The sequence below is a fragment of the Procambarus clarkii genome, chromosome 18 (genome assembly GCF_040958095.1).
Source record: "Procambarus clarkii isolate CNS0578487 chromosome 18, FALCON_Pclarkii_2.0, whole genome shotgun sequence".
Taxonomy (NCBI): Eukaryota; Metazoa; Arthropoda; class Malacostraca; order Decapoda; family Cambaridae; genus Procambarus; species Procambarus clarkii.
Window position 1 is genome coordinate 27,536,708 of NC_091167.1, and position 27,784 is coordinate 27,564,491.

Consider the following 27,784-nt stretch of genomic DNA (forward strand, 5'->3'; position numbering starts at 1 on the left):
AATGCTAATGCCAATTTTTCAAGACAGAGAAGACAGCAGTCCGCCTCTGGCGTGAAGACAGAGACGGACGGTAGAAAGAGCAAGAAAGACTTTTAGAAGCTTAGAACGTGTAAATAAGAGCCAAGGTAACGAGAGTTGGAACAAGCGACCTGACACCAACTGGACAAAACCCAAAAGACTGGACCAAACTTCCTAGAGTCAGAAAGAGAAAGACTAAATACTGACCATAACCTCCCTTCCCCCTTCTAACCTTCCTCCCCCACCCTCCTCCCAGTCGATCACCATTGGTATACATCGACACAATAACATCAGCAGCATGACCACTATCTACGTGAATGTGAACACCTGAGAGACATTAGGAATATGTGTAGAATAATAAACCCCACATTGTTTGAGTTAGGAAAACACTATTTGTCAAATATTGATACTGTTCTTAAAAGATTTCCCCATTTTGCACCCGCAAGATAACGTAAGCTTTTAAGGGTTGATAAATGTTAATCTTCTTGTTTGAGGAGCTGTTCACTTGAGACAGTTAAGCAAGTCCCAGTGTCTGGGTACAAGTGACAGGATGAACAACCCAGCGGGTTTTCTTCCTATTGGGGAGTGTTGTACATTCTGCTATGGCGGTATGTCCACTCAACAGATGAGTGGCGCTGCCCAATAAACTCGCCCCTCGGGGTAAAATTAAAAAAATTTAATCAGCAGCATGCGCAACGCTGGTCCGCCAAGGTGAGTCCAGCATGAAACTCCTGTTTGTAGAAGCACAAACACGAGACAAGAGAAGGCACAGAGAAAATATTTTAGGGCAGAATTGGATGTCGAACCCCAGACGCATGTTCGATCCCAGTTCTGCCCTAAAGATTTTGTCGTGGATACATTGTGTTATTATGATTACATTGTATATGATGCAGAAGTATGCTACAAGGCCGGTTCTAGAGCTGAGAGGGCAAAAATATGAGGCAAATTCGCTATATTTTAACCAGAAAGCTTTGGGGGGAAAAATAAAAAATAACAGAGGCGTGACATGATTGTGACATACAAGATTCTCAAGAACACTGGCAGGATATGTAACAGAGAGATATTTAAGTTTAACATCAACATAACCTATGGGATTGCTTGAAAGCGAGAGACGCAGACGAGTCAAGGAGACTTAAGAAAACACTTCTTCACTCCAGCCAAATGCAAGGTTATAAGGATATGCTTAGGAGTGAGAAGACCTGAACATGCATTACAGACACACACACACACGTGCATTAGAAATAAAAGAGAGGAAGACTGTGAGTAGATGTAACCCTAAATCTAACGACAGAATCGCACAGGATAATAACATTAGTGGAATGTCAAACTTGTGTGTTATGTGCTATTTATACAACCTACGTAAGACCAGTCTTCAAAAGATGCAACAAGGCATGTTAACTACTAGGAGAAAGCATTAAGCCATCACGGCTATATAGCATTTGGAAGGGATATGAAGACAAGGAGCTGAGACAGGACGGAGAGAAGGATGTGGTGCCCATCCGGGTGAGTACATCAGGTGAGTACATCAGGTGAGTACATCAGGTGAGTACATCAGTTGAGTACATCGGGTGAGTACATCAGGTGAGTACATCAGGTGAGTACATCAGGTGAGTACATCGGGTGAGTACATCGGGTGAGTACATCAATGTGAGCACACGGTGGCGAGCACACCCCCTACAGACCCTGGCTCGCGCCCACAAATAACACCAATGTCGATTCATGGGCGGAAGTCTTGAAGAAGCCCGGACCATCTTTCACAGCCGTGTGTCTCCTGCACATTTCCGGTGTGTGCCCCCCCCCCCCCCCACACACACACGCACGCACGCACGCGCACGCGCACACACACACACACGGGTCAAGGGAATTGATAGGGTAGATAAAGAGTTTATTTAACACAAGGGGCACACGCACAAAGGGACACAGGTGGAAACTGAGTGCCCAAATTAGCTACAGAGATATTAGAACGAACTTGTTTAGTGTCAGAGTGGTTGACAAATGGAATGCATTAGGAAGTGATGTGGTGGAGGCTGACTCCATACACAGTTTCAAGTGTAGATATGATAGAGGCTGTAGATATTCCTGTAGGCTCAGGAATCTGTACACCAGTTAATTTGACAGTTGAGAGGCGGGACTAAAGAGCCAGAGCTCAACCCCCGCAAGCACAACTAGGTGAGTACACACACACACTCAAGCATACATACATTCGTAAGCAGTTAATGCTTCCCCAATCGTACATCTTAATTTTTTCTTTAGGTATAATGCAGTTAATGGAAGGAAGACGTTAGCGAGCTTTATGTCTGAACAAAACTCCAAGATTTGCTGGTATAGCTTCCGCTGTGTGTGTGTGTGTGTGTGTGTGTGTGTGTGTGTGTGTGTGTGTGTGTGTGTGTGTGTGTGTGTGTGTGTGTGTGTGTGTGTGTAGGGTGCATGTGCACTTACCTAGCTGTGCTTTCAAGGTTGAACTTGTGCTCCCAAACACCCCGCCTTTCAGTCTCAATAGATTGGTGTATTGGTTACAGAAGTTCTGCTCGATCTACTTTTGAGTGCGTGTGTGGAGTCTACCTCCACCACTCCACAATTCGTGTACGAGTCTACCTCCACCACTCCACAGTGTATGCATCTACCTCCACTACTAACTACAGGAGGATTCTACACAAACTTGAGACACAGACGGAATAACAGTCGTGTTAAGCCGAATGCTACAACATCTATCCAACAGGAAGATAAAATATTTGTGACAAACCGGATAGATTATTATGGGGGGATGTGACGAGCGGAGTGCCGCAGGGGTCAGCACTGAGACCCACTCTGTTTCCCTTGTGCCTCAGGGACATAACTGTGGTTATGCAAATTGCTTTGACTTCGTGGTATAATTATTATTATTATTATTATTATTATTGTGCAAATTCTGTGCATCTTATTGATTTGCTACTTAAAATTTAGTCATGTGATGTCTCATATATTTTAGATTGCATCGTTTAATGTCTCTAAAATGTAAATAATTTTTTGCATTCAAGTCCACCTAAGCAGCCGTTTTCCATTATATAGTTTATATATATTTGTCTATTATCTGTACTACTACTATTATTATTACTAATACACTGTGTTTTACTAATATCATGAAGTGTAAGTTAAATGTAATATGTCTAAAAAGATTTTTGTTTGATTTACACTACTGTACACCTGTTTATTTCAGGTCGAATTGTAACCATTTGGGGGGGGGGGGGTACAGGAACAGAGGACTGCTGACTCCTGTTAGTAGGTTGAGAGTTCTCCCTTCCATAGCTCATGGTAACCCTTACCCAATAGTTTCCCTGGAATACGTCCCACTAATCGTTTAACAACCAGGTGCCCAATCACTGCTGGGTGAGCAGAGGCGTTCAGTTCAGGATTAGCGCCTAGTCAATCATCCCCGGTCAGGATATACGAACCTAGTCCAAATCTCTGGCGAAGCGCGAGGCGAGTGTCTTACCATTGCATTGGTACCAGTTGTTACAAAGAAAGCTTCTGATATCTGACGAAGTGGGACTCCTCATGTCTCTGTTGACCGATAGTGGAAAACTGACACACCGGATCAGAACAGAAGACTATTCCAAGAACCAATGATAAATGGATGTCAGAGTTCAATCAAAGCATATGCAAGGTGGTGAGATTTGACGCGGGGATGAGAAGCTAACGGCTTGAGTCACAAAAGGAGGAATATTTAGAAGTAGATATGTCCCGAATCTATCACCGGAGGCACGTGTTTACAGGATAACACCATAGATGAATGCCATGCCGGTGAGCGTTCGTTTGTAGCCTTCAGACACTTGGAAGGCTAGAAACGGAACCCTTCTAGCCTTCTAGCTTTCTAGCCTTCAGACACTTGGAAACGGAACCCTTCAGTTCATTGTTCACTACCTATTACGGCCCCACATACCCAGGTGGCCATTGGCTCGTTAAAGATCTGCGTTCAGATCATCTAAGGGACCCCTAGTGCAAGATGGGTATTTCGAATGTCATTGTTTAGGCAGTTTAAAAGACTTTTTTAGGGTCACTGTTGAAGCCTGTTCCTAAGGCTGGCGCTGAGTGACATGTGTTAAGACGTGATGAGGCAGAGTGAGGTAGGTTGAGGTTGGGGGTCCTGAGCAGGGTGAGGCAGGGTTTGATTAGGGTGAGGAAGAGTGAGGTAGGGTAGGAGAGGAAGAGTGAGGTAAAGTGGGCTAGGTCAAGGCAAAATGAGGCAGGGTTACTCAAGGTAAGGGAGATGAGGGCGATGCACGTTAAGGTAGGGTGACATACGACGAGGCATGGGGGTATGTATAGGGTAAGGCAGGGCACGATGAGATAGGGTGACATTGGGTGAGGTAGGGTGAGGCGGCGCCTCCCACCTCAAGCGTCGCTTCACTTAACCTCTGTCTTGGCGGCCAGCCATGGCGCTCTCAGATGTGCGGTCGCGACAGTGACTTGGGCTCCGGGAGCGGACCCCCTGCAGGAGAATCCTTCACTCCGAGCTGCCTTCAGATCTCCCGCAACCTGTGGCACTGCCACTGGCCCCACACCCCCCACGTGGTGCCTCCTGGAAATGATATGCCACGTCCCGAACGCCACGAAGTCGTTACTCTGCGAGGTCCCCTGCGACAGTCTTCAACTATTTATTAAAATATGATAGTCACCCCTCGCTCGGCGTCTGGCGTGGGCGGCCGTAATGCTGGCTATGATTTATCCACCTTTGTGCGGTGTCGCCAGCCCCTCCCTAGCCCCCATAGCCTACCTCCTAGTCCCACCCTTCCCCATCCTAACTGCTCAGTCTACATCCTAGGTCCCACAGCTCCCCTTTCTAACCCCAGAGTCCTTCCCCTAGCACCGGCGCACGCGATAATTCAAGACCTTTTACCTAGTTACCAAGCTTCTCCGAAGTAGGATAAGGATTTGGGATGGGACAGGGGGGGGGGGAAGAAATGGTGCCCAACCACTTGGGCAGGACGGTAGAGCGACCGTCTCGCTTCATACAGGTCGGCGTTCAATCCCCGACCGTCTAAGTGGCAGGGCACCATTCTCCCCCCCCCGTCCCATCCCAAAACCTTAGTCTGAGGGCTACCATCATCATGACATCAAGTAGTCTGGGGGCTACCATCATCATGACATCAAGTAGTCTGGGGGCTACCATCATCATGACATCAAGTAGTCTGGGGGCTACCATCATCATGACATCAAGTAGTCTGGGGGCTACCATCATCATGACATCAAGTAGTCTGGGGGCTACCATCATCATGACATCAAGTAGTCTGGGGGCTACCATCAACATGACATCAAGTAGTCTGGGGGCTACCATCAACATGACATCAAACAGGGCCTTTAAGATAACGAGGAAAACTAAGAAAATATTAGGAGGAGAAAGACGCAGAAGAGAAGAAGGAATAACCAAAGGACGAGAAACAGGAGGAGGAAGACGAGGGTGAAAGAGAGTACAGGAAAGATTAAGGCAGGATGAGTAGAAGCAGGAGATGGAAAAGGAGGACAAAGGAGAAGGAGAAAACGATGAAAATGGAAGAAACAGGGGGGGGGGAGGAAAGTAGAGGAAGAAAAACAAAGGGAAAAGAAATAGGAAGGAACGGAGGAGGAGGAACAGGTGGATGATGAGAAGAACAAATGCCTGAGCAATCATGTCCAATCTTTCAATGTCCATGATAATTTTTTTTCCTCTCTCTCTCTCTCTCCCTTCACAAGGAGCCCAAAAAGTTGGTTTTGAGAGCTAGAGAGTTTTTTTTTTTTAATTTTGCCCCGAGGGGCGAGTTTATTGGGCAGCGCCACTCATCCTGTGAGTGGACACACCACCATAGCAGCATATACAACACTCCCCAATAGGAAGAAAACCCCGCTGGGTTGTTTATCCTGTCACTTGTACCCAGACACAGCTGGGACTTGCTTAACCGAGATGAGTGGTGGCTCTAGTACGACGACCGCTCTATTATAGCGGTGATGGCGGTGGACCTGCGACATTGTTCGTCTGGTAGCGGCCTGTATACTCACGGACGAAGGTATCTGCGGTACGATATGTTTGGTGGTGTACTTGGCGTAGAGTTCATATGGAAGTTTGTACATATTGGAATACGCAAGGTAGATTTCGAGCCCCGAGCGTTGTCCGCTCGGCCACGAGGACCTGTGTGTATGTGTGCGCGCGCGAATATGTTTGTTTAACAATACAAAATAAACTAATTCGTGTTAAGAATGTGTTCTTTCCTGTCGCCTGGGAATACAAATGGAACCCATCGCTCATCTATATAAACAAAGACGGGCAGATAGAAACAAAGAGAAAGAAGCAGAGAGAGAGAGAGAGAGAGAGAGAGAGAGAGAGAGAGGGAGAGAGAGAGAGAGAGAGAGAGAGAGAGAGAGAGAGAGAGAGAGAGAGAGAGAGAGAGAGGGAGAGAGAGAGAGAGAGCTGAACCATTAGTACCAACTAAGTAATTAACAAAAGAATTAAGGCACCATGCCTGGAAAACCCTGAAGCACCAACCATTAATACCAGGTTAGTACCAGGTAGAAAACCGTACATATACCTAACATCGTTAATCTTATAAATATATATATAATATTATCTCCCCCGTTTCTTCAAGGAGTGTCCCAATTAGTTCTTTCCACGTCGGAAGACAATTTGTTCCAGTGTTCCATAACTCTGTCAACAGAGGAAAATATTTCCCCCCAACTTTGTGCAGCACTTCTCTACTATGTCACCCGGATATTTATCCAATACCGGATTGCTTCTGTACGTCCGGTAAACTATTTTAATACACCGTCTCTAATTTCTTGAAACTTTGTGTTTACATCTAAATTATTTTAAGACAGCAAGAGATGTTTACTTTTCTATATTTTTGTGTATTTCTGAATGATGTTGTTTAGTATATTTCTTGTGCTTTTGTTTTGTTTGTGCATCTTTTATGTTTAGGTGACAAAAGACAATAGTGCTCTCTAGGGTGGACTATTGTTTCACAATAACAATCCTATTCAAAGCTGGTGAAATTGTTGACCTGGAGAGCCTGCAAGGATCCTTTACTGCTAAAATCCACTCAATAAAACATCTAATTTAGTGGGGCCGAATTTTTTTAAATCTGTGTTCTTTAGATCGCAGGCGAGAGACACACACATAATAATTTTCACTTGGAAAAAATATTAGAAGGACTGGTTCCAAAGCTGCAAACGGAAATAACATCACATGAGACCAGGTAGAAAGAATTCTATTCTGAGAGAGAGAGTTCTATCAGCATCAAGGTCCCAAAACTGTTCAACACTCTCCCTCAACACATAACTGGCCGACCTCTCACAGTGTTCAAGAGAGAGAACTCGATAAACACCTCCAAAGGATACCTGATCAACCAGGGCTGTGATTCTTACGTCAGGCTGCGAGCAGCCGCGTCCAATATAGTCTGACCAAACCACCAACCAGGAGGCCTAGTCAGAGACCGAACCGCGGGGACATTGACCCTTGGAACCATCAAGCTATGGTATATTGCATAGTGGGCTATATGTTGCAAATCTATGATATGCTGTATGGGTTATGGTACGGCATGCTGTATGGGTTAGCCTAAGACAAGCACATCTGAATAACCCCCTTTGATAGTTCTTAAAGATTCATCTATTTACTCCCCATGGTTTTGGCGGCATTGAGATCATTCCGATACATTGTTTTAGAACACAGAATACCAACCCTGAGGTGGTCATGCAGGGGCTGACGAGACGGTTACCCTCGCTAAGATAAATACAACGTTAAGTTTCCAGACTTGTAAACTAAGTATCGGTACGAGTTTCTCTGAAATTTGCACCACTCCTCGAATTGGCCAGCATGACCAGATACAATCAGCAGACCTGTTCTAATAATGTAGCCCAATCAGCAGACTTGTTCTAATAATGTAGCCCAATCAGCAAACCTGTTCTAATAATGTAGCCCAATCAGCAGATCTGTTCTAATAGCGTAGTCAATCAGTAGACTTTTCAAATAGCATAGCCCAATCAGAAGACCTGCTTCAAAAGCATATAATTCTGGAATCGACTTTGAAGAATGCAGAAAAGGTTTGAAGAACGAAACAGATAAACACAGACAGACAGACAGGCAGACAGACAGACAGACAGACAGACAGACAGACACGAGAAGATAAATTTAATGTTGCGTAGCAGAGCACTATACGAAAAACAATAATAAAAACAACTTACGAGAATTTAAAGGCACAACTTCGAACATTTCAGGAAAGGCAACTTTTTCAAGATGCATTAGCGATTTTCCCTCCTTTATGTCGGTCGTTTGTCTGTCAGTCAGTCAGTCAAGTCAGTCAAGTCAGTCAAGTCAGTCAAGTCAGTCAAGTCAGTCAAGTCAGTCAAGTCAGTCAAGTCAGTCAAGTCAGTCAAGTCAGTCAAGTCAGTGAGTCAGTGAGTCAGTCTGCTGTCTGTTCTTCTGTGTTTCTCCAGCTAAGCGGACGTTCTAGCGCCGATTTGAGATGTTATCGAGTATTTGACACCAGATGTGCGCGATTTTCTTCTCATTTGCCAAAGCCCACATTGCTAACCTTAGCAATCTCTCTCTCTCTCACCTCTCACATTGAAAAAAAAAACCCTCCCTCAGCCCTCTTCCTCTCTCCCTCTTCCTCCCTCCCTCTTCCTCTCTCCCTCAGCCCCCTCCCTCAGCCCGCTCCCTCAGCCCCTACTCCTGAGACTGCTCTGAAGTAATACTCAGCCAAGGAGTGTTAACCGCTGACTCTTTACAGCCATCTGGCAACACTGGCAGGCACCAGCTGGGCCACCTGCCAGGTAGAATTTAATTACTGTGGAAAATAACTACTTGTCCTTATGTGGCGGAAGACGAAGATTGAGAAGAAGATTAAGACTAAAGGGATTAAGGAAGAGGGAAAATTAGTATACAAAAACACAAGTGTACAGAATGTATTCACTTGTTAGTAAGAACATATTTGATCACGTAATTTCAGCCGTCTCATATATATATATTTCTTGCTATGGTTTTATAGAGGGAGGAGGAGGAGGAGGAGACGGTGGAGGAGGAGAGGCAAGAGGAGAAGACGGAGGGGAGGAGACAGAGGAGGAGGAGACAGAGGAGGAGGAGACACATGGCACTCACTGGATAACTACCTACAATATCCTTCCCTCTTTTCCTCTGCCTCTCTCACCCTTTTCCTCATTAGCCCCTGTCCCTCACTTTCTCCCCCTCATCCTCTCTCTCCTCCCACCTGTTCCTTCCTTCACTTCATTCTACAGTCTACTTCATACAGTGACAATATACTACTTTCTCTGTAGGAGAGAAAGAGAGAGAGAGAGAGAGAGAGAGAGAGAGAGAGAGAGAGAGAGAGAGAGAGAGAGAGAGAGAGAGAGAGAGAGAAAGAGAAAGAGAAAGAGACAGACAGACAGACACAGACAGAAGAGGATATTAGGAATCATTAACTTTCTCCTGGCTGTCCATTCCCTGCAGGTCAGGACGGCCCGTCACAGCGGTAATGGCGGCCATACACACAGCAGTAAACATTGGGACTCATGGCCGCTGCAAAATATTAAAAAAGACTCTTCAAACTTCTCTTTTTTAATGGTGCTCGGGAGTATGATGGGAGAGGGAGGCGGACGGATACAGTGAGAGATTATGGGATGGAGATAGAAGTGAGAGACAGGTGGGGTGGTGTCTCTCTCTCTCTCTCACACACACACACACACTCAGACACTCAGAAAAACCTATATCCTGGACCCTTAAATGTAAAATACGACAACAAAAAATCAAATTGGTATTCGAGGTGTTGGTAGAGGAGCTTCCTTGTATTATGGTTATATTTCACTTGCTTCGAAGATCACACTCTTGAGTATTTATCAACATGGAAGGTGAGTCTGGAGCATTAGAGGAGAATGATCAACTTTCACAACGCGTACAGCTGAGAAGACTAAGTACAGTTAGAGAACGGTCTGCAGTTCAGAGATGCATACTGTATTAAGTGTTGTGTTTCTTGCAAACTACGTCGCTTTTCGCTCGTATGCGCTACGGCCAAATATCGACATAATATTTTGATTTTGGTTTCCAAAACAGCAAGTTAAGGGTCGTCTGGTAGGTTAGGAGGGCAGGAAGTTCTCGTAAGGTTTCAAAACGTCACGAAAACCGTTAATAAAAGTTTCCTCTCCTAATCTAACAGCCTAAGCCAGAGTACCCAAAAGAGAAAACGGGCCCGTACGTCACTTCCGTGAGCCGATTTCATTTTGAATTACGTCGATTTTTAGCCTGAGTGCGCATACGAGCGAACAGCGATGTAATTTGTAAGAGGACGGGTTGGGTGAAGAGGGAACACTGTGGCCAACTCTACATCTTCAAGATTACTTGTTGAGAGATAAACATGTTTGATACTCGTCTAGTTCTGCTTCCGGTGGGGTTGAGTTCCGGCTCTTAGGTTTCGCCTCACAACTGTCAGTCAACTGATGCTCAGGTTCCTGAGCCTACTGGGGCGCTATCATATCTACATTTGATTCTGTATATTATGTCTGCCTCCACCACATCACTGCCTTGTGCATTACATTTGTTAATTACTCTGACACTGAAAAATTATTTCAAATGTCTCTGTGGCTCATTTTGGTACTAAATTTCCACCTGAGTCCCGCTGTTCGTGTACCACACACATACGCTAAATGGTTTGTCTTTGTCTATCCTGTCAGTTCCTCTGAGAATCTTGTAGGTGGTAATCATGTCTCCCCTAACTCTTTTGTCTTCCATTTCCGTGACACTAGTGACATTCCAGTAGCCTGTCTTCGTAACTCTCACCCTTCAGCCCCGGGACTAGTCTCGTGGCATACCTCTAAACCCTTTCTAACTTTGTTTTGTGTTTGTCTCGGTACGAACTCGGCGCTGGAGCTGCATACTCCAAAATTGGTCTGCCATATGTGGGTATACAAAGTTCTGAATGACTCCTTACACAAGTTTATAAAGGCAGTTCTTATTTTGGCCATCATATGTCGCTGGTGATATTCTTTTTAATGTGAACTTGAAGGGGAGAGGTCCGGTGTGATATCAACCCGGAGATCTTTCTCCTTACCAGATTCTTGAAGGAATAAATGATCGCTGCTGGTGTTATATTCTTGAGAATAGCAGAACCAGAGTGGCTCTGCTGTTAAATGAACGTCTTTTGTTTTAATATTTGTCGCTTGTTTAATACCTGTCGAAACCTGTATATCTTTCCTCAGTCACGATGTCTTAGTCTCTATCTATTACACACTTTGCGAGAGCTTCGATGCACTGTAAGCTTGTCTAACCTTAAGTCGAGAACGACCTCGTAGCGTTTACAAAAACAACTGTTTGATAACTACCCTGCAAGATACTATGATTGCAGAAAGATAGAGGTTTCGCAAGTGGATTCGTAAATATTTGATTCCTGACCCAGGAACTCCTGCTGACGTTGAGAGACGTTGGAATACAAAAACTACAAAACTACAGCTGGTTGAACCTCTTGGTTACACCACATGTACAAGCAAGAGGAGCTTGTATAACAGCTACATACACGCCTCCTGAGGATTTAAACATACGGGAGACTAGGCTCCAGGAAGCCTAAACATCTGCTGCTACCAAGGTTACTCGATTCCATTCACCTGGGTTCTAGGAGACTCGAACCTAGCATCCCCACGCATATGAGGCCGAAGCTCTATCGACCGAGCTATTGAGTCGTCTTAATAAGGAAATTATTACCCCCCCCGTTATCACTCAAAGAAATACAAAACGCAACAGTTATTGGTCATAGAGTGAAGAAATTCAGAAAACACAACGAAAGAAATCTTTCACCAGAGCTCTTCTAGATGCTGTGATAACTGAAGCCAGACGAGTTACTTATGAGAGTGAAGGAGGCGGCAAGATGACCCAAATGGTGACACACTGTGAAGAAACACAACAGTCGTGGCAAAATACGGAGGACACATTAAAACCGCATCAGGCAGACCAGTCCGGCCACAGGCGTGTCATCAACCAATACATCAAGTTAATACACTTTCTATTCCATTTTCAGAAGCAGCAGCAGTATATCAATTTACCGTTATAATCAGACGGCAGCAAGAATAGATAAACAGGAGAGGCTGACATCCATTCGTGAGTGATAACTTAGTTACGAACGACGAATGTAACTGATCCTTGTACGAAACTGGAGTTGATCAGAGCCAAGGGTGATGCAGGAGTTGTTACAACTATATATTCAGTGACTGGACAGGCAGGCTGTGCTGGGGGGACAAGGGCATGTGATAGGCAGTCTGCACTGGCAGACTCCGGATGCATTTTGAGGATATCATCAACACAAGATTGAGTGCTTACTGTCTAAGCACATTCGCATAGAAATCTACGGAAATGAGACTCGGATGTTCCGGACAGCCACTTACAAATTCAAGATTTTAATCTATAATTGGGTACACAACATTATCTTGGAGTCTAAAATGGCATTCAACAAGTTAATTCAGTATCTGATGGAAGAAAGCAAATTTCCGATTGAATACAATGAGACCAAAGACAGGACCGCGTCGAGAAGCGGAACATGAATTGTTAAGAATGGATTGCATATTAATTATCTCATTAGTTTTATAATGCAGCGCCTTACTCACCCCTTTCTCCTAGCCAGTAGGCCAAGGTTGAGGCAATTCAAAACGATGCAAGGCAAGTCATCTCGAGCCCTCCCAAATGACTTAAAATACTAATTTTAAGCCCGGAATCTAAAGTAGCGGCGGTAAAAATATGAACAAGAGTTCATGCTGCGTACATACTACCCAGCATGCCCACTAGACCAAGAAACAACCCATGTTAAGACATGATTACCAGACCACGCACTAGAAGGTGAAGGGACGACGACGACGTTTCGGTCCGTCCTGGACCATTCTCAAGTCGATTGTGACATTCTCACAATCGACTTGAGAATGGTCCAGGACGGACCGAAACGTCGTCGTCGTCCCTTCACCCTCTAGTGTGTGGTCTGGTCATCATACTTTAGCCACGTTATTGTGACTCATCGCCTGCACATGTTAAGACATGATCTGTGAAATATTAACACGGGACAGGTCGAGAGGGTCTCCATCAGAACCTTTGCGATTATAAATACAACTAGCGAGAAAGGTGAAAAAGAATCACAGATTTCGCTATGCAAGCACTGTGGCAATCATAATCCAGAAGTCTTCAAATTAAGAATGCTACTAGGCCCCCCCCATTGCACAGCTGAATATAGAAGAAAAACTAAGTATGCTTCACAAACGGGTCAGTCGACGATAAGATACAGGAATCTGGAGCTGCAGTCAAGGCAGCAAATTCTATATAAGTAGTTGGAGATTCACACGGGTGTGCCCCCCTCCCACTTTACAGAGGTTACAGCCACACAAAAGGCTTCAAGACTTCAACGACACGTCATCGTACACACAGATTCGAGAACTTGCACTAACAACATCCATCTGACCACAAATGTTACACCATTTAATGCAAACATTGAAACGCCAAGGGTTGTGGAACACGCGCATGAGCCAAGTGCCGAGTCATGTAGGAATACTAGGGAACGACACTGCAGAGGAAGCTGCAAAACGTTACCATGAAAAGGATAAATGTAGACGTTCACATACCACAGAGTCTGGCACAGGTTACGTACACAATTAGAGTTAAAGCAAGGCAGATGAAGAACGGTGACCACGTCGCTGCAGCTTGGTACAAGTCTTTCGTTACGAACCACTTATTTTGTGCATGAGAAATGGGCTTACTGGTTTCAGAGGAAGAGAGATAACGTCATCATCGAATAAGAATACCTGACACTGGAAGTGCACCCTCATACCCGTCCCGTGAGCAGTATTAGACCCTCATACCAATCCAATGAGCAGTATTAGACCCTCATACCCATCTGAGTGGTATTAGACCCTCATTCCCATCCTGTGAGCGGAATTAGATCTTCATACCCATCCTTTAAGCGGTATTAGACCCTCATACCCATCCTGTGAGGGGTATTAGACCCCCATACCCATCCTGTGAGGGGTATTAGACCCTCATACCCATCCTGTGAGGGGTATTAGACCCCCATACCCATCCTGTGAGGGGTATTAGACCCCCATACCCATCCTGTGAGGGGTATTAGACCCCCATACCCATCCTGTGAGGGGTATTAGACCCCCATACCCATCCTGTGAGGGGTATTAGACCCCCATACCCATCCTGTGAGCGGTATTAGACCCCCATACCCATCCTGTGAGGGGTATTAGACCCCCATACCCATCCTGTGAGCGGTATTAGACCCCCATACCCATCCTGTGAGGGGTATTAGACCCCCATACCCATCCTGTGAGCGGTATTAGACCCCCATACCCATCCTGTGAGGGGTATTAGACCCCCATACCCATCCTGTGAGGGGTAGTGCACCTTCACACCCTTCCAGCGAGTGGTAATAAAAAGATTTACAGAGGCACATAATGGACTCAGGAACGGAACCCCAAAACTCGTTTAGCTAAGCAAGTTACAGCTTTCATAAGCAAGTAACGCAGTTTAGTGCATATATCGACCATCCTTATAGCAAAATAGGTTCAGGAACTGGACAAGAAACTGCAGAAATTGTCAAATAAATGGCTAATTGAAAGCAACCTCAGTAAGTGCAAGGAAATGAGGATATTAGCCCAAAAAAAGGCAACGAGTGAAAGTGTTCAGAGTGAAAGTGAATTCAGCCATACTATTTGGAGAGTGATAAATGCAACAGGTCTCTCAATCAGCGAGTGAAAAGATGCCTCACTTTCATAGGGAAAGTGAAGCATCTCTCTCTCTCTCTCTCTCTCTCTCTCTCTCTCTCTCTCTCTCTCTCTCTCTCTCTCTCTCTCTCTCTCTCTCTCTCTCTCTCTCACACAGTGAACGTGAAGCATCACCCTCATTCAGAGTGTGAAAGGGAAGGAGTTCTCAGAGAGTGAAAGTGCTTGAGAAGCAAACATTGCACCTAACCCATCATGATACATTACGCAAACATTCAGAGAATCATTCCGGGAATCATTTCGAGAACTGTTTATCACCTACACGAGACCAGGGCTGGGGGATGCAACGCCAGGATGAAACTCATACCTAAAGTATAAAAAAAAATAAATTTTGAGGCAGCACACACATGTTAAGGGAACCTGGATATAAGGGGAAAGAGAGAACCGAACCCCCCACATCTCTGGGCAAGGGAACCGAACCCCCACATCTCTGGGCAAGGGAACCGAACCCCCACATCTCTGGGCAAGGGAACCGAACCCCCACATCTCTGGGCAAGGGAACCGAACCCCACAGCGTTGAGAAAGAGGAGCGCAAGAGGGGGACGACCTCATTAGGACCGGAATAAACGTGAGGAATCAAATGGAAATTGGACATTGGACCGAGTCAGCGACGCAAAGCTGCCAGGTTTTCATTCGGGGGTACTGTGGGCGCCTGTTATTTTCCGCGGGAATGGTCATGGGGACCACCAACGCCCATGGGGTCCACCACCGCCCACGGGGATGGTCATGGGGTCCACCACCGCCCACGAGGATAGTCATGGGGGTCCACCACCGCCCACGGGGATGGTCATGGGGTCCACCACCGCCCACGAGGATAGTCATGGGGGTCCACCACCGCCCACGGGGATGGTCATGGGGTCCACCACCGCCCACGAGGATAGTCATGGGGGTCCACCACCGCCCACGGGGATGGTCATGGGGTCCACCACCGCCCACGAGGATAGTCATGGGGGTCCACCACCGCCCACGGGGACAGTCATGGGGGTCCACCACCACCCACAAGGACAGTCATGGGGGTCCACCACCACCCACAAGGAAAGTCATGGGGGTCCACCACAGCCCACGAGGATAGTCATGGGGTCCACCACCACCCACAAGGAAAGTCATGGGGGTCCACCACAGCCCACGAGGACAGTCATGGGGGTCCACCACCACCCACAAGGAAAGTCATACGGGTCCACCACAGCCCACGAGGATAGTCATGGGGTCCACCACCGCCCACGAGGACAGTCATGGGGGTCCACCACCGCCCACGAGGACAGTCATGGGGGTCCACCACCGCCCACGAGGACAGTCATGGGGGTCCACCACCGTCCATGGACTGAGTGCGAGTCGCATAATAAATAAGCAAAATCAATCAGGTTCAGAGTCCGGCAGCGAAGGGCGGCTGGTTGAGCTAATTCAGTCAAAGGTTGAACTCTAAGTGCCAGAAATCAAAACAATCAATCAAGGTCGGGAGACGTTGTCATTAACGACCCGACAGTTTAAAGGTTGGACTCCACTAACAATGGGGTCGTCATCGCAAACGAAATGAATTTTTATGTGGAGCTTGCAGGGGGGGGGGGGGCCAGGCCGGGGGGAGGGGCAGAATAGAACTCCCGAAACCCTCTGCAGGTATGGTCCAGGTAAAAACACCCATTCATTCACTGAAGCGGCGTCCATCCAAACGCTGAGAGAGAGAGAGAGAGAGAGAGAGAGAGAGAGAGAGAGAGAGAGAGAGAGAGAGAGAGAGAGAGAGAGAGAGAGAGAGAGAGAGAGAGAGAGAGAGAGAGAGAGAGAGAGAGAGAGAGAGTGTGTGTGATGGGACACGACAAAGAAAGCGAGAGTGCTCTTAAGAGTCCCAACAACCTATAGAGAGCTGACCACGTCATGTCGTACCTCCTGAGGCCTCCCCCCTGCCAGACGCATGACGTCCTAACCTTTCAGTCCCTGTACTCACCTAGTTGTGCTTGCAGGGGGTTGAGCTTTGGCTCTTTGGTCCCGCCTCTCAACCGTCAATCAACTGGTGTACAGATTCCTGAGCCTACTGGGCTCTATCATATCTACAGTTGAAACTGTGTATGGAGTCAGCCTCCACCACATCACTTCGCACTAGTACTCACCTAGTTACACTCACCTAGTTGTGGTTGTAATTCATACTGAAAGTCAACAAGATCATCATTTAAATTCCCTCTATTCATTTCTCCAATCGAAGATCATATCTAAACGAAAAGTCCGATTCTGACACAAACAGAGCGATAGGTATTAATGGTCTATTGTATCAACCTTCATTCAGGTTAGGACGAGGGGCGGAGGCGGTCCCACCTGGGGACAGACAGCTTTCACATGGTCAGGTTATCTGGTTCTTAAACCAGCAAGACAATGTGGGAGGAGGTTCTCCAAGTACGAGGCGCTGGTCCTCCAAGTGACTTGTACATACTTGAAGCGGGAGCCAATCCGCACTTGGCTAAGAGAGAGAGAGAGAGAGAGAGAGAGAGAGAGAGAGAGAGAGAGAGAGAGAGAGAGAGAGAGAGAGAGAGAGAGGAGACAGAGAAAGACAGAGAGAGAGGAGACACCGAGAGACAGAGAGATAGAGAGAGACAGAGGGAGACAGAGAGAGAGGAGACAGAGACAGAGAGACAGAGAGAGACAGAGAGAGACAGACAGAGACGGAGAGAGACGAGACAGAGACAGAGAGACAGAGAGAGACAGAGAGAGACGGAGAGAGAGAGAGAGAGAGAGAGAGAGAGAGAGAGAGAGAGAGAGAGAGAGAGAGAGAGAGAGAGAGAGAGAGAGAGAGAGACAGAGAGAGAGACAGAGAGAGAGACAGAGAGAGAGACAGAGAGAGACAGAGAGAGACAGAGAGAGACAGAGAGAGAGAGAGACAGAGAGAGAGACAGAGAGAGAGACAGAGAGAGAGACAGAGAGAGACAGAGAGAGACAGAGAGAGAGAGAGACAGAGAGAGAGACAGAGAGAGACAGAGAGAGACAGAGAGAGAGAGAGAGAGAGAGAGAGAGAGAGAGAGAGAGAGAGAGGAGAGAGAGAGAGGAGAGAGATAGAGGAGACAGAGAGAGACAGAGAGACAGAGAGAGTTGCAACCGCTGGTGTCCATTAAGAACAAGATGTTCCACCACACAGTTTATCTGGAGAGTATTCTTGGCTGCCTTGATTGTGAGACTCGCTTTTCTACCATTGCATAATGCGATTTCAACCCCCCAACTCCCCCACCCCCCCCCTGAATACTCCACTCCATCACTGGGCAGTAAATCTTTCATTCATCCTCGTGCTCTCCCCCCCCCCTGCCCCAGCCCCCCCTCCTCTCTCCCCTCCCTCCTTCTGTATCTCTCTCTCTCCCTCACCATTCAGGGGCCCAGGCCAGCCCAACGCTAGACAAGCACGTAAGAGGTCGACCTTGACTCACATACCTGATCAGCCCACTCTAGATGTGATCCAGCATCCCCTCCTACCTCCACACCTGCCCCCCCCCCCACACGGCTCTCCATATCCACCCCCACACGGTGCTAGATATCCACCACCCCCCCACACGGTGCTAGATATCCACCCCCATATCCAGACGGCACTAGAGGTCCCCTTCATTATCTCCACCACTTTTACTGCTCCCATCTGGCAGCTTTCTCAAAACCCAAATGTCGAGTGCACAATGTGTCAACTTTATGAAAGAGAAAACATGCACTCCCTTGAATATTATATTGTGGAATGTCCCATATTGACTGACTTTTGCCCTCCTGGGCTGAGGTATGCTGAAATCTGTACTACATGAATACTGGAACACTTGATGATATATTGGATTTGTACCCAAGATTGATTATGTAATGTATCAACTATATATCAACTAAAAATACAATGTATGTATGTGATGTAACTATATAACCTGAGCTTGTAAAAGCACCTTAATCACCTTCAGTGGTTAAGTGCTTAATAACACACTAGTTTCTCTATCAGCTATCTTACCCTCTCAGAGTAGGAGAGCCATAAATGTATGTGTATGTATGTGTGTGTATGTATATGTGTATATAAGCATATGTGTGTGTATGAATATGTATGTATGTGTATAAAATATATGTGGAAGCTGATCAGAATTATATTTCACCTTTGTAAATGCACATTAATGACACTATGTAAAGAACACATCGATCAATTTATGTAGGGCAGACGTAACTCTGTGTATAAATTTATGTCTGTAGGTTAGTCTCGCATTTTAAAAACACTACAATCACTTTCTGTGGTTGATTGTTCAATAAATCCCTGAACTGTATGTTTAACAGATGTCTCACCCTGTCCATGGAGGCCAGAAGCAAATGTATATATTCTGGTTAGCATTGTAAATGTGTGGCCACGACTGTGGTAAAAAATAATAATAAAAAAATAAAAACTGCTCCCACCACACTTGAAACATTGATCTAAATGTCCCCAGTACAATCTCCCACATACACACACTCCCCCACACACACACACCTTCCCATACACATCCTCCCACACACACACACACACACACACACACACACACACAGTAGGGGCCTCGTAGCCTGGTGGATAGCGCGCAGGATTCGTAATTCTGTGGCGCGGGTTCGATTCCCGCACGAGGCAGAAACAAATGGGCAAAGTTTCTTTCACCCTGAATGCCCCTGTTACCTAGCAGTAAATAGGTACCTGGGAGTTAGTCAGCTGTCACGGGCTGCTTCCTGGGGTGTGTGTGTGTGTGTGGTGTGGGAAAAAAAAAAAAGAAAAAAAAAGTAGTTAGTAAACAGTTGATTGACAGTTGAGAGGCGGGCCGAAAGAGCAAAAAGCTCAACCCCCGTAAAAACACAACTAGTAAACACACACACACACACACACACACACACACACACACACGCAAATTGACGCATTGTCATTTTAAAAGGTTGTGACAGATGAGGGTTGTAGGATTCTCCAAGAGGACTTGAACAGGTTGCAATAATGGTCAGAGAAATGGCTACTGGAGTTCAACACGCACAAACGTAAAGTTATGGAAATGGGATTAGGTGACAGGACACCAAAGGGACAGTACACAATGAAGGAACTGCATGCCTGTGACGACTCGAGAAAGAGACCTGGAAGTGGACGTAACACCTAATTTAACTCCTGAGGCACATATAAATAGGATAATGACAGCAGCGTACTCTACACTGGCAAAAGTTAGAACATCATTCAGAAACCTAAGTGAGGAGGTATTTAGGGCGTTTTACACTGCCTACGTGACGCCAGTCTTAGAGTATGCCGCCTCATCATGGAGTCCCCATCTGAAAAAACACATAAGGAAACCGGAAAATGTTCAGAGTTTTGAAACTAGGTTCGTCCCAGAGTTACGAGGGATGGGGTATGAAGAGCGCCTGAAGGAACTGAACCTGACGACACTAGAAAAAAGAAAGGAGAGGGGGGATATGATGGGAACATAAAAGATACTTAGGGTGATTGACAGAGTGGAAATAGTATTCAATGTGAACATTTCGTCTAACAGAACGAGGGGACATGGGTGGAAGCTGGAAACTCAGATGAGTCACAGAGATGTTAGGAAGTTTTCTTTTAGCGTGAGAGTAGTGGAAAAACAGAATGCACTTAAGGAACAGGTTGTGGAAGCAAATACTATTCATAGATTTAAAACAAAGTACGATAGAGAGGATGGACAGGATTCATTGTCTTAAGCAACCGAAAGATAGAAAGGCAAGAGCCAGGAGCCAATGCTCGATCCTGCAGGCACAAATAGGTGAGCGCACACACACAAACACACACTGTGTAAGGAATGATTCAGAACCTTGAATACCACATATGTAAGACCAATCCTGGAGTATGTGGCCCCAACATGGAGCCCGTACCTTGTCAAGCACATGACGAAGCTGGAAAAAGTTCAGAGATATGCCACTAGGCTAGTCCCAGAACTAAGTGGCATGAGTTACGAAGAAAGGCTGCGTGAAATGCACCTCACGACACTGGAAAATAGAAGAGTAAGGGGAGACATGATAACTACCTACAAAATTCTCAGAAGAATTGATAGGGTAGATAAAGATAAACTGTTTAACACGGGTGGTACGCGAACAAGGGGACACAGATGGAGACTGAGTACCCAAATGAGCCACAGGGACGTTAGAAAGAATTTTTTCAGTGTCAGAGTAGTTAACAGGTGAAATGCATTAGGCAGTGATGTGGTGGAGGCTGACTCCATACACAGTTTCAAATGTAGATATGATAGAGCCCAATAGGCTCAGGAATCTGTACACCAGTTGATTGACAGTTGAGAGGCGGGACCAAAGAGCCAGAGCTCAACCCCCGGAAGCACAACTAGGTAAATACAACTAGGTGAGTACACACACACACACACCCTCCCAGACACACACACACCTACAGTTGGCTATACATTTCATATAACCCATGACACATACACGGAGTACATGCCATGATACAATACACGGGGACACACACACACACACACATAACAGTATTCATGATACACGATTCATGGCATCACACATGAACTCGAGATACAGAGAACACGACACATCGCAGCACATAACAAGAGACGTGACACATTACACACACACACACACACACACACACACACACACACACACACACACACACACACACACACACCTTCACTTTCCCAGCGACGTGAGGTCTCAGCTCTCTCAGGGGAGAGGATGGCCAGGGGGGGGGGACCAATGGTGGGGGGGGGGGGGGTCAGGATTAACATAAACACTTCCGAAACATCTTTCATCAACGCGACTTTGTTTACAATTATCAAGCACTTTCAAGAGCTTCGAATCCTTCGAAGTGCTTCACAGCTCACAAACCGTGTAATGAATGTAAACAAAGCCGCCACGATTGATGAAAGATGTACAGGTTTCGTAAATGGCGAATCTTGTCTTTACGCGTCTCGTAGTAAACCTCCGGACTTTCTCCAGACTTGCTTTGTGTTGTTTCAAATGGGATATGCCACACGAGGGCTGCGTGTTCTGATGCTGGTCTGACGTAGGTTGAGTACAACGTTCTGTAAGCTTCATTTTTTTCAGGACACGAGACGGGAAACCATTTAGGGCGGGAGAAGGCCGGGAGAAGGAGGGAGAGAGGCAGAGCAAGAGTTGAAGAAGGAGGAGGAGGAGGCAAAGGAGGAAAAGAAAAGGAGAAAGAGGAGGAAGAGAGAGGCAGAAGAGGAAAATAGGGGCTTCAAAGAGAATAAGCAGAATGAAGAGAAGGATAAAGAGAAAGAATGGCTGGAAGAAGACAAAGAAGGAAGAGGAAATATAAAAAAAATAGAGTAAAAGAAAAAAAACTTCAGAAGACGAGTGAAATAAGACACAAATAGGAGAAAAAGAAGTCAGAAGAATAAACAAGAAGAGGCGAGGCCGGGAAGAAAAAGAAGGAGGAGGATAGAGAAGAAAAAGGACAGAGAGGAAGAAAAAATAAAGGAAAGAATCACGCCAAGGAAAGCAGGCGATTTGATCCGGGGTTCGAGTCCTCGCCGAGGGAGGACTGACTGGGTGATTCATTAATACTCACCTCTTCTTCGCACCTGTTCACCTCGCTTCGTGCAGGTCCGCGTTCAATCTCCGACCGTCCACAAGTGGTTGGGCCCCCATTCCTTTACCCCCGTCCCATCCCATCCCAAATCCGTATCCTGACCCCCTTCCCAGCGCTATATAGTCGTAATGGCTTGGTGCTTTCCCCCTGATAATTCCCTTCCCTTCCCCCCCTTCCCCATGACCCCCCCAGTCCCCCCTCCTCCCCCATAACCTATCCAAAGCCTAGGGTAAACCCAATTAAAAAATTTAAATCCCTAAACTTTCTCCCTAAAGCGGCAGGTTAAGACCTCCATAAGTCTGACTCTTTCTGGGGCAAAGTCTGCCTTAAATCGTTTCAACTTTTTTTTAAAAGCCTGATCCGTATAACTTGCGTTTCCCGCCACGAAAGTCTTCAATTCTAAATGAGATGCAACATTTCTTTAAGTCCGGATGATCGCCAACGGTCAGTGTTAAGTCCGGATGATCGCCAACGATCAGTGTTAAGTCCGGATGATAACCAACAGTCAGTGATAAGTCCGGATGATAACCAACAGTCAGTGATAAGTCCGGATGATAACCAACAGTCAGTGATAAGTCCGGATGATCACCAACAGTCAGTATTAAGTCCGGATGATCACCAACGATCAGTATTAAGTCCGGATGATCACCAACGATCAGTATTAAGTCCGGATGATCACCAACGGTCAGTGTAAGTCCAGAGCCTGACTGCACTAGCAAATTTAATGATGGACTAGTATATGTGTATTTTAACAATTACATATGTTTGTGCGGTGCAAATTCTCAGTGCAATTACACCAGGAAATGGGGGGGGGAGGGAGGAGGGAGGAGGAGGGGGTTATACACACCTGTCAGTGTATTCACCCCTATATAGACACCTCTGTATTCAACCCTATACACACCTCTGTGTATTTACCCCTATACACACCTCTGTATTCACCCCTATATACACACACCTCTGTATTCAACCCTGTACACACCTCTTAGTGGATTCACGCCTATACACACCTCTCAGTGTATTCACCCCTATACAAAGTGTATTCACCCCTAGTCCAGTGAAGAATACAGTCATAGGGATATGACTGTATTCTGGTCTGGCATCCTTATGGGATACCAGACCAATTGTATACATGACTGTTCGCCAATGGCTTTTAAAACCTATACCCATCCTTTCCTAGCCTATCACAAAAACAAACTTAACTTGAGCCTAAAATAGCCTAATATACAGACGATGAGTCACAATAACGTGGCTAAAATATGTTGACCAGACCACATACTAGAAGGTGAAGGGGACGACGACATTTCGGTCCGTCCTGGACCATTCCCAAGTCGACAATCGACTTTAGAATGGTCCAGGACGGACCGAAACGTCGTCGTCCCTTCACCTTCTAGTGTGTGGTCTGGTCACCAGCCTAATATAAGCTAATGCATCTTAAACTAACGATGTAAACGGTTTAAACACTCAGAAAGCAAAGGTTTGTTGTAAGCTTACGAGTGCCCAATCACTTGGACCATCGGGATCAAACACCGGCCATGTGGGAGTGGACACACGTCAACAACGTTTATTTAACGTTGATTCAACGTCGATTTAACGTTGATTCAACGTTACTCGAGCATGTTTTTGCTGGCTGGCATCAGGCCGTCTCTCTTCCGACCAGGCCAAGTTGCAAGACCGAATTATCAGGTATAATTTGTCTAACCATCGTGATCCTCGCGGTAAATGAAGACTTTCCTCTTAACCCAAATAATTAACTTCTGAACTATCATGTCATTCCCCACACGCGAGGCAATTAACTAGACGAGAAAACACTCTCCAACGATCTGTCATAGACCGTAAAAAGCATTAAATTCCATTACATACAGCCAAAAAAAAACGACTTGTTCCAGTTATTTGCTTAATGACCATAAAAACTACTGCCATACTGCAAGTGGTGGTAGTGGAACTGATGGTGGAACTGAAGGTGGTAGAACTGTTGATGGTGATGATAGTGGTACTGGTGGTATTAGTGGTGGTGATAGTAATCCTGATGTTGTGAACCAGAACTTCAGCATTAAATAAAAGAGCTGACTGGAAGCTCCACTAAGGTTACAAAAAACAAAAAAGACCCGAAATCATAACACTTCGTAAACCAACGAAGACCTCAAATGAGGCCTCGTAGAGGGCCACACGATAGGAGAAAAAGTAGTGGCTTGAATCACAGGCCTAATTTACGAAGCGTCATACACATGTCATGGGATCCCGAGGTGTATATGGGTCTGGGAGCAGCCTACGGCCTACAACCTCCCCATCCCCCAATAACATCTCGGACACAAGCCATCATAGCTTGCACGAACGAGTCCCAGGCGCCGTGGAAGGCGTGATGGAGGAGTTAGTTTAGTTCATTTATTATGCACCCCATACCCGAGTGCTTCAATACTGTCACCTGTGATTAACATTGATTTCGGGGGATGGGGGAGGGGGGGGGGGGGGGGGAGGGAATTTGGGCACTGAATGATTCAAATGTTTACTCTGAAGGTTAGTTAGTAGTTTTTTGACGGGGGGAAGTACTGACAAGGTGATGTTGGGAGGCTGGTGACCATCCAGGGTGATGTTGGGAGCCTGGTGACCATCCAGGGTGATGTTGGGAGCCTGGTGATCATCCAGCGTGATGTTGGGAGCCTGGTGACCATCCAGCGTGATGTTGGGAGCCTGGTGACCATCCAGCGTGATGTTGGGAGCCTGGTGACCATCCAGCGTGATGTTGGGAGCCTGGTGACCATCCAGGGTGATGTTGGGAGCCTGGTGACCATCCGGCGTGATGTTGGGAGCCTGGTGACCATCCAGGGTGATGTTGGGAGCCTGGTGATCATCCAGCGTGATGTTGGGAGCCTGGTGACCATCCAGCGTGATGTTGGGAGCCTGGTGACCATCCAGCGTGATGTTGGGAGCCTGGTGACCATCCCGCGTGATGTTGGGAGCCTGGTGACCATCCAGCGTGATGTTGGGAGCCTGGTGATCATCCAGCGTGATGTTGGGAGCCTGGTGATCATCCAGCGTGATGTTGGGAGCCTGGTGACCATCCAGCGTGATGTTGGGAGCCTGGTGATCATCCAGCGTGATGTTGGGAGCCTGGTGACCATCCAGCGTGATGTTGGGAGCCTGGTGACCATCCCGCGTGATGTTGGGAGCCTGGTGACCATCCAGCGTGATGTTGGGAGCCTGGTGATCATCCAGCGGGATGTTGGGAGCCTGGTGACCATCCAGCGTGATGTTGGGAGCCTGGTGACCATCCAGCGTGATGTTGGGAGCCTGGTGACCATCCAGCGTGATGTTGGGAGTCTGGTGATCATCCAGCGTGATGTTGGGAGCCTGGTGACCATCCAGCGTGATGTTGGGAGCCTGGTGACCATCCAGCGTGATGTTGGGAGCCTGGTGACCATCCAGCGTGATGTTGGGAGCCTGGTGACCATCAAGCGTGATGTTGGGAGCCTGGTGACCATCCAGGGTGATGTTGGGAGCCTGGTGACCATCCGGCGTGATGCTGGGAGCCTGGTGACCATCCAGGGTGATGTTGGGAGCCTGGTGATCATCCAGCGTGATGTTGGGAGCCTGGTGACCATGCAGCGTGATGTTGGGAGTCTGGTGATCATCCAGCGTGATGTTGGGAGCCTGGTGACCATCCAGCGTGATGTTGGGAGCCTGGTGACCATCCAGCGTGATGTTGGGAGTCTGGTGATCATCCAGCGTGATGTTGGGAGTCTGGTGATCATCCAGCGTGATGTTGGGAGCCTGGTGACCATCCAGCGTGATGTTGGGAGTCTGGTGATCATCCAGCGTGATGTTGGGAGTCTGGTGATCATCCAGCGTGATGTTGGGAGCCTGGTGATCATCGTTATCATCAAATTAGTCACTGAGGGGGAACGCGAGCCTCAGTGTACGAGACACTTGCATAAACAAGCAAGTTATATGTAACTAAAGAACTCAACCTCGTGAAGGATTCGAACCTTAGATAACCCGGTGCTCCAAACACACGCTTTGCGTATCAAATAGCCTCGGCTATCAACGACTTTTGTAAAGTCTGCAATGGTCAAGTGGATAACATAATGGATACACTAGCGTGTTTGGAGCACCAGGCTATCTAAGATTGGAATCCTTAGATAGCCCGGTGTTCGAATCCTTTATCCTTAGATAATCCTACACCAGTCATCGTCTGTATGTATTATATAGGACCCCACTATGCAGGTATGAATTCTTTTCACGCACCACCCGCCATCTTTTGGCATGAATGTTGAAGACAGTAATATATGACGTTCTTAATTTATTACGTCAAGACGTCTTAATATCACGCTACATATTTATGCCTCGAGAGATTGTGATCATCAATTCATCTGACGGGAGCGGACACGTGGGCAGTTGACCTCATTAGAAAGTAGATTACAGTGAAGGACGGTGAACTGGTTATATTACTTGTGCAAAATAGTGATGAATTCAGCCTTCAGTGTCACCGCGGGGGTGCGTGCGACCTTTCTTCAGACGTTGTATAATGTTTCAACGTTGAATCAGCGTCATTTCGACGTTGAATTAACGTTGCTTTTTGATGTCGTGCCCACTGGGTGGAAACTAAGACGTAAGGAATCACCTCGTCTACTTTAGACGAGAGGTGATAGTTAGCTATCTTGAAGTGAAGGAGTAGAGCTTGATCCGACCATTTAGAAGTTGTGAAGGTGCGCAAGATCTGACCATTTACAAGTGAAGAAGTAGCACAAGACCCGACCACTTAGAAGTGAAGAAATAAGACAAGATTTACAAAGTTAAAAAGTGAGAGGGTCGCATACAATCCGTGCATTTATGCTTAGAATTGAGAAGTTTAGAAATGAAGAATTGAGATCCTACCATTAGACAGGGAAAGAAAACGAGGAGGAGGAGATCAACGCATACATTGGTGCCATAACTGAAGTGCTCCAACCAAACATAAATATAATCAAGACACATCTTCAACTGAAGGTATTATTAAAACTACAGAAGTTCACGGAGGTCGGCCCCTGTGGAGGCAGGCAGGTAGGTAGGTAGGTAGGTAGGTGGCTATAAGAACGGCACCTGGGCTAGCAGATTGGTGGATAGGTCGGTAGGCTGGATAGTACGGGTACTTTAGCAGCCAGGTGGGCAGATTAATTGGCATGCATGTAGGTAGACAGGTAAGCTGATAGATCAGCCTGTCCTCCTACAAAGAACGTCGCTTTCTCGCGGGTATACGTTACCTAAAGGCAAAAATTGTCGAACTAGAAAATGGAAGCGGCTCGCGAAAGTGACGTACTGTCCCCGTTTTTCTGTTTTGGGTCCTCTGGTAGGTTAGGAAAGGACACTATAAATTGACCGGTTTCTTGACGTTGGGAAACCTTAGGAGGACGGGTTGGATAGATACGTAGGTAGGCTGGTAGGTAAATAGATAATGCATGCTAAGTACTACGTCGTTATATGCATCTTATAATAATTTCAGAAGAC

General features: G+C 46.5%; 2 protein-coding genes across 6 annotated transcripts in view; one reads left to right on the forward strand and one right to left on the reverse strand.

Moving 5' to 3' along the window:
- LOC123754269 (leucine-rich repeat-containing G-protein coupled receptor 4) overlaps nt 1–27,784 on the reverse strand; it is a 128,141-nt gene that overhangs the window by 92,628 nt on the left and 7,729 nt on the right. The gene's annotated exons all lie outside the window — the stretch shown is intronic.
- On the forward strand, nt 15,493–26,254 carry LOC138366033 (involucrin-like). Its single transcript, XM_069326755.1, has 4 exons — nt 15,493–15,741; nt 21,820–22,040; nt 22,730–22,987; nt 24,871–26,254. Exons 1-4 carry the CDS (start codon nt 15,493–15,495, stop codon nt 26,252–26,254), a joined length of 2,112 nt encoding a protein of 703 aa, XP_069182856.1.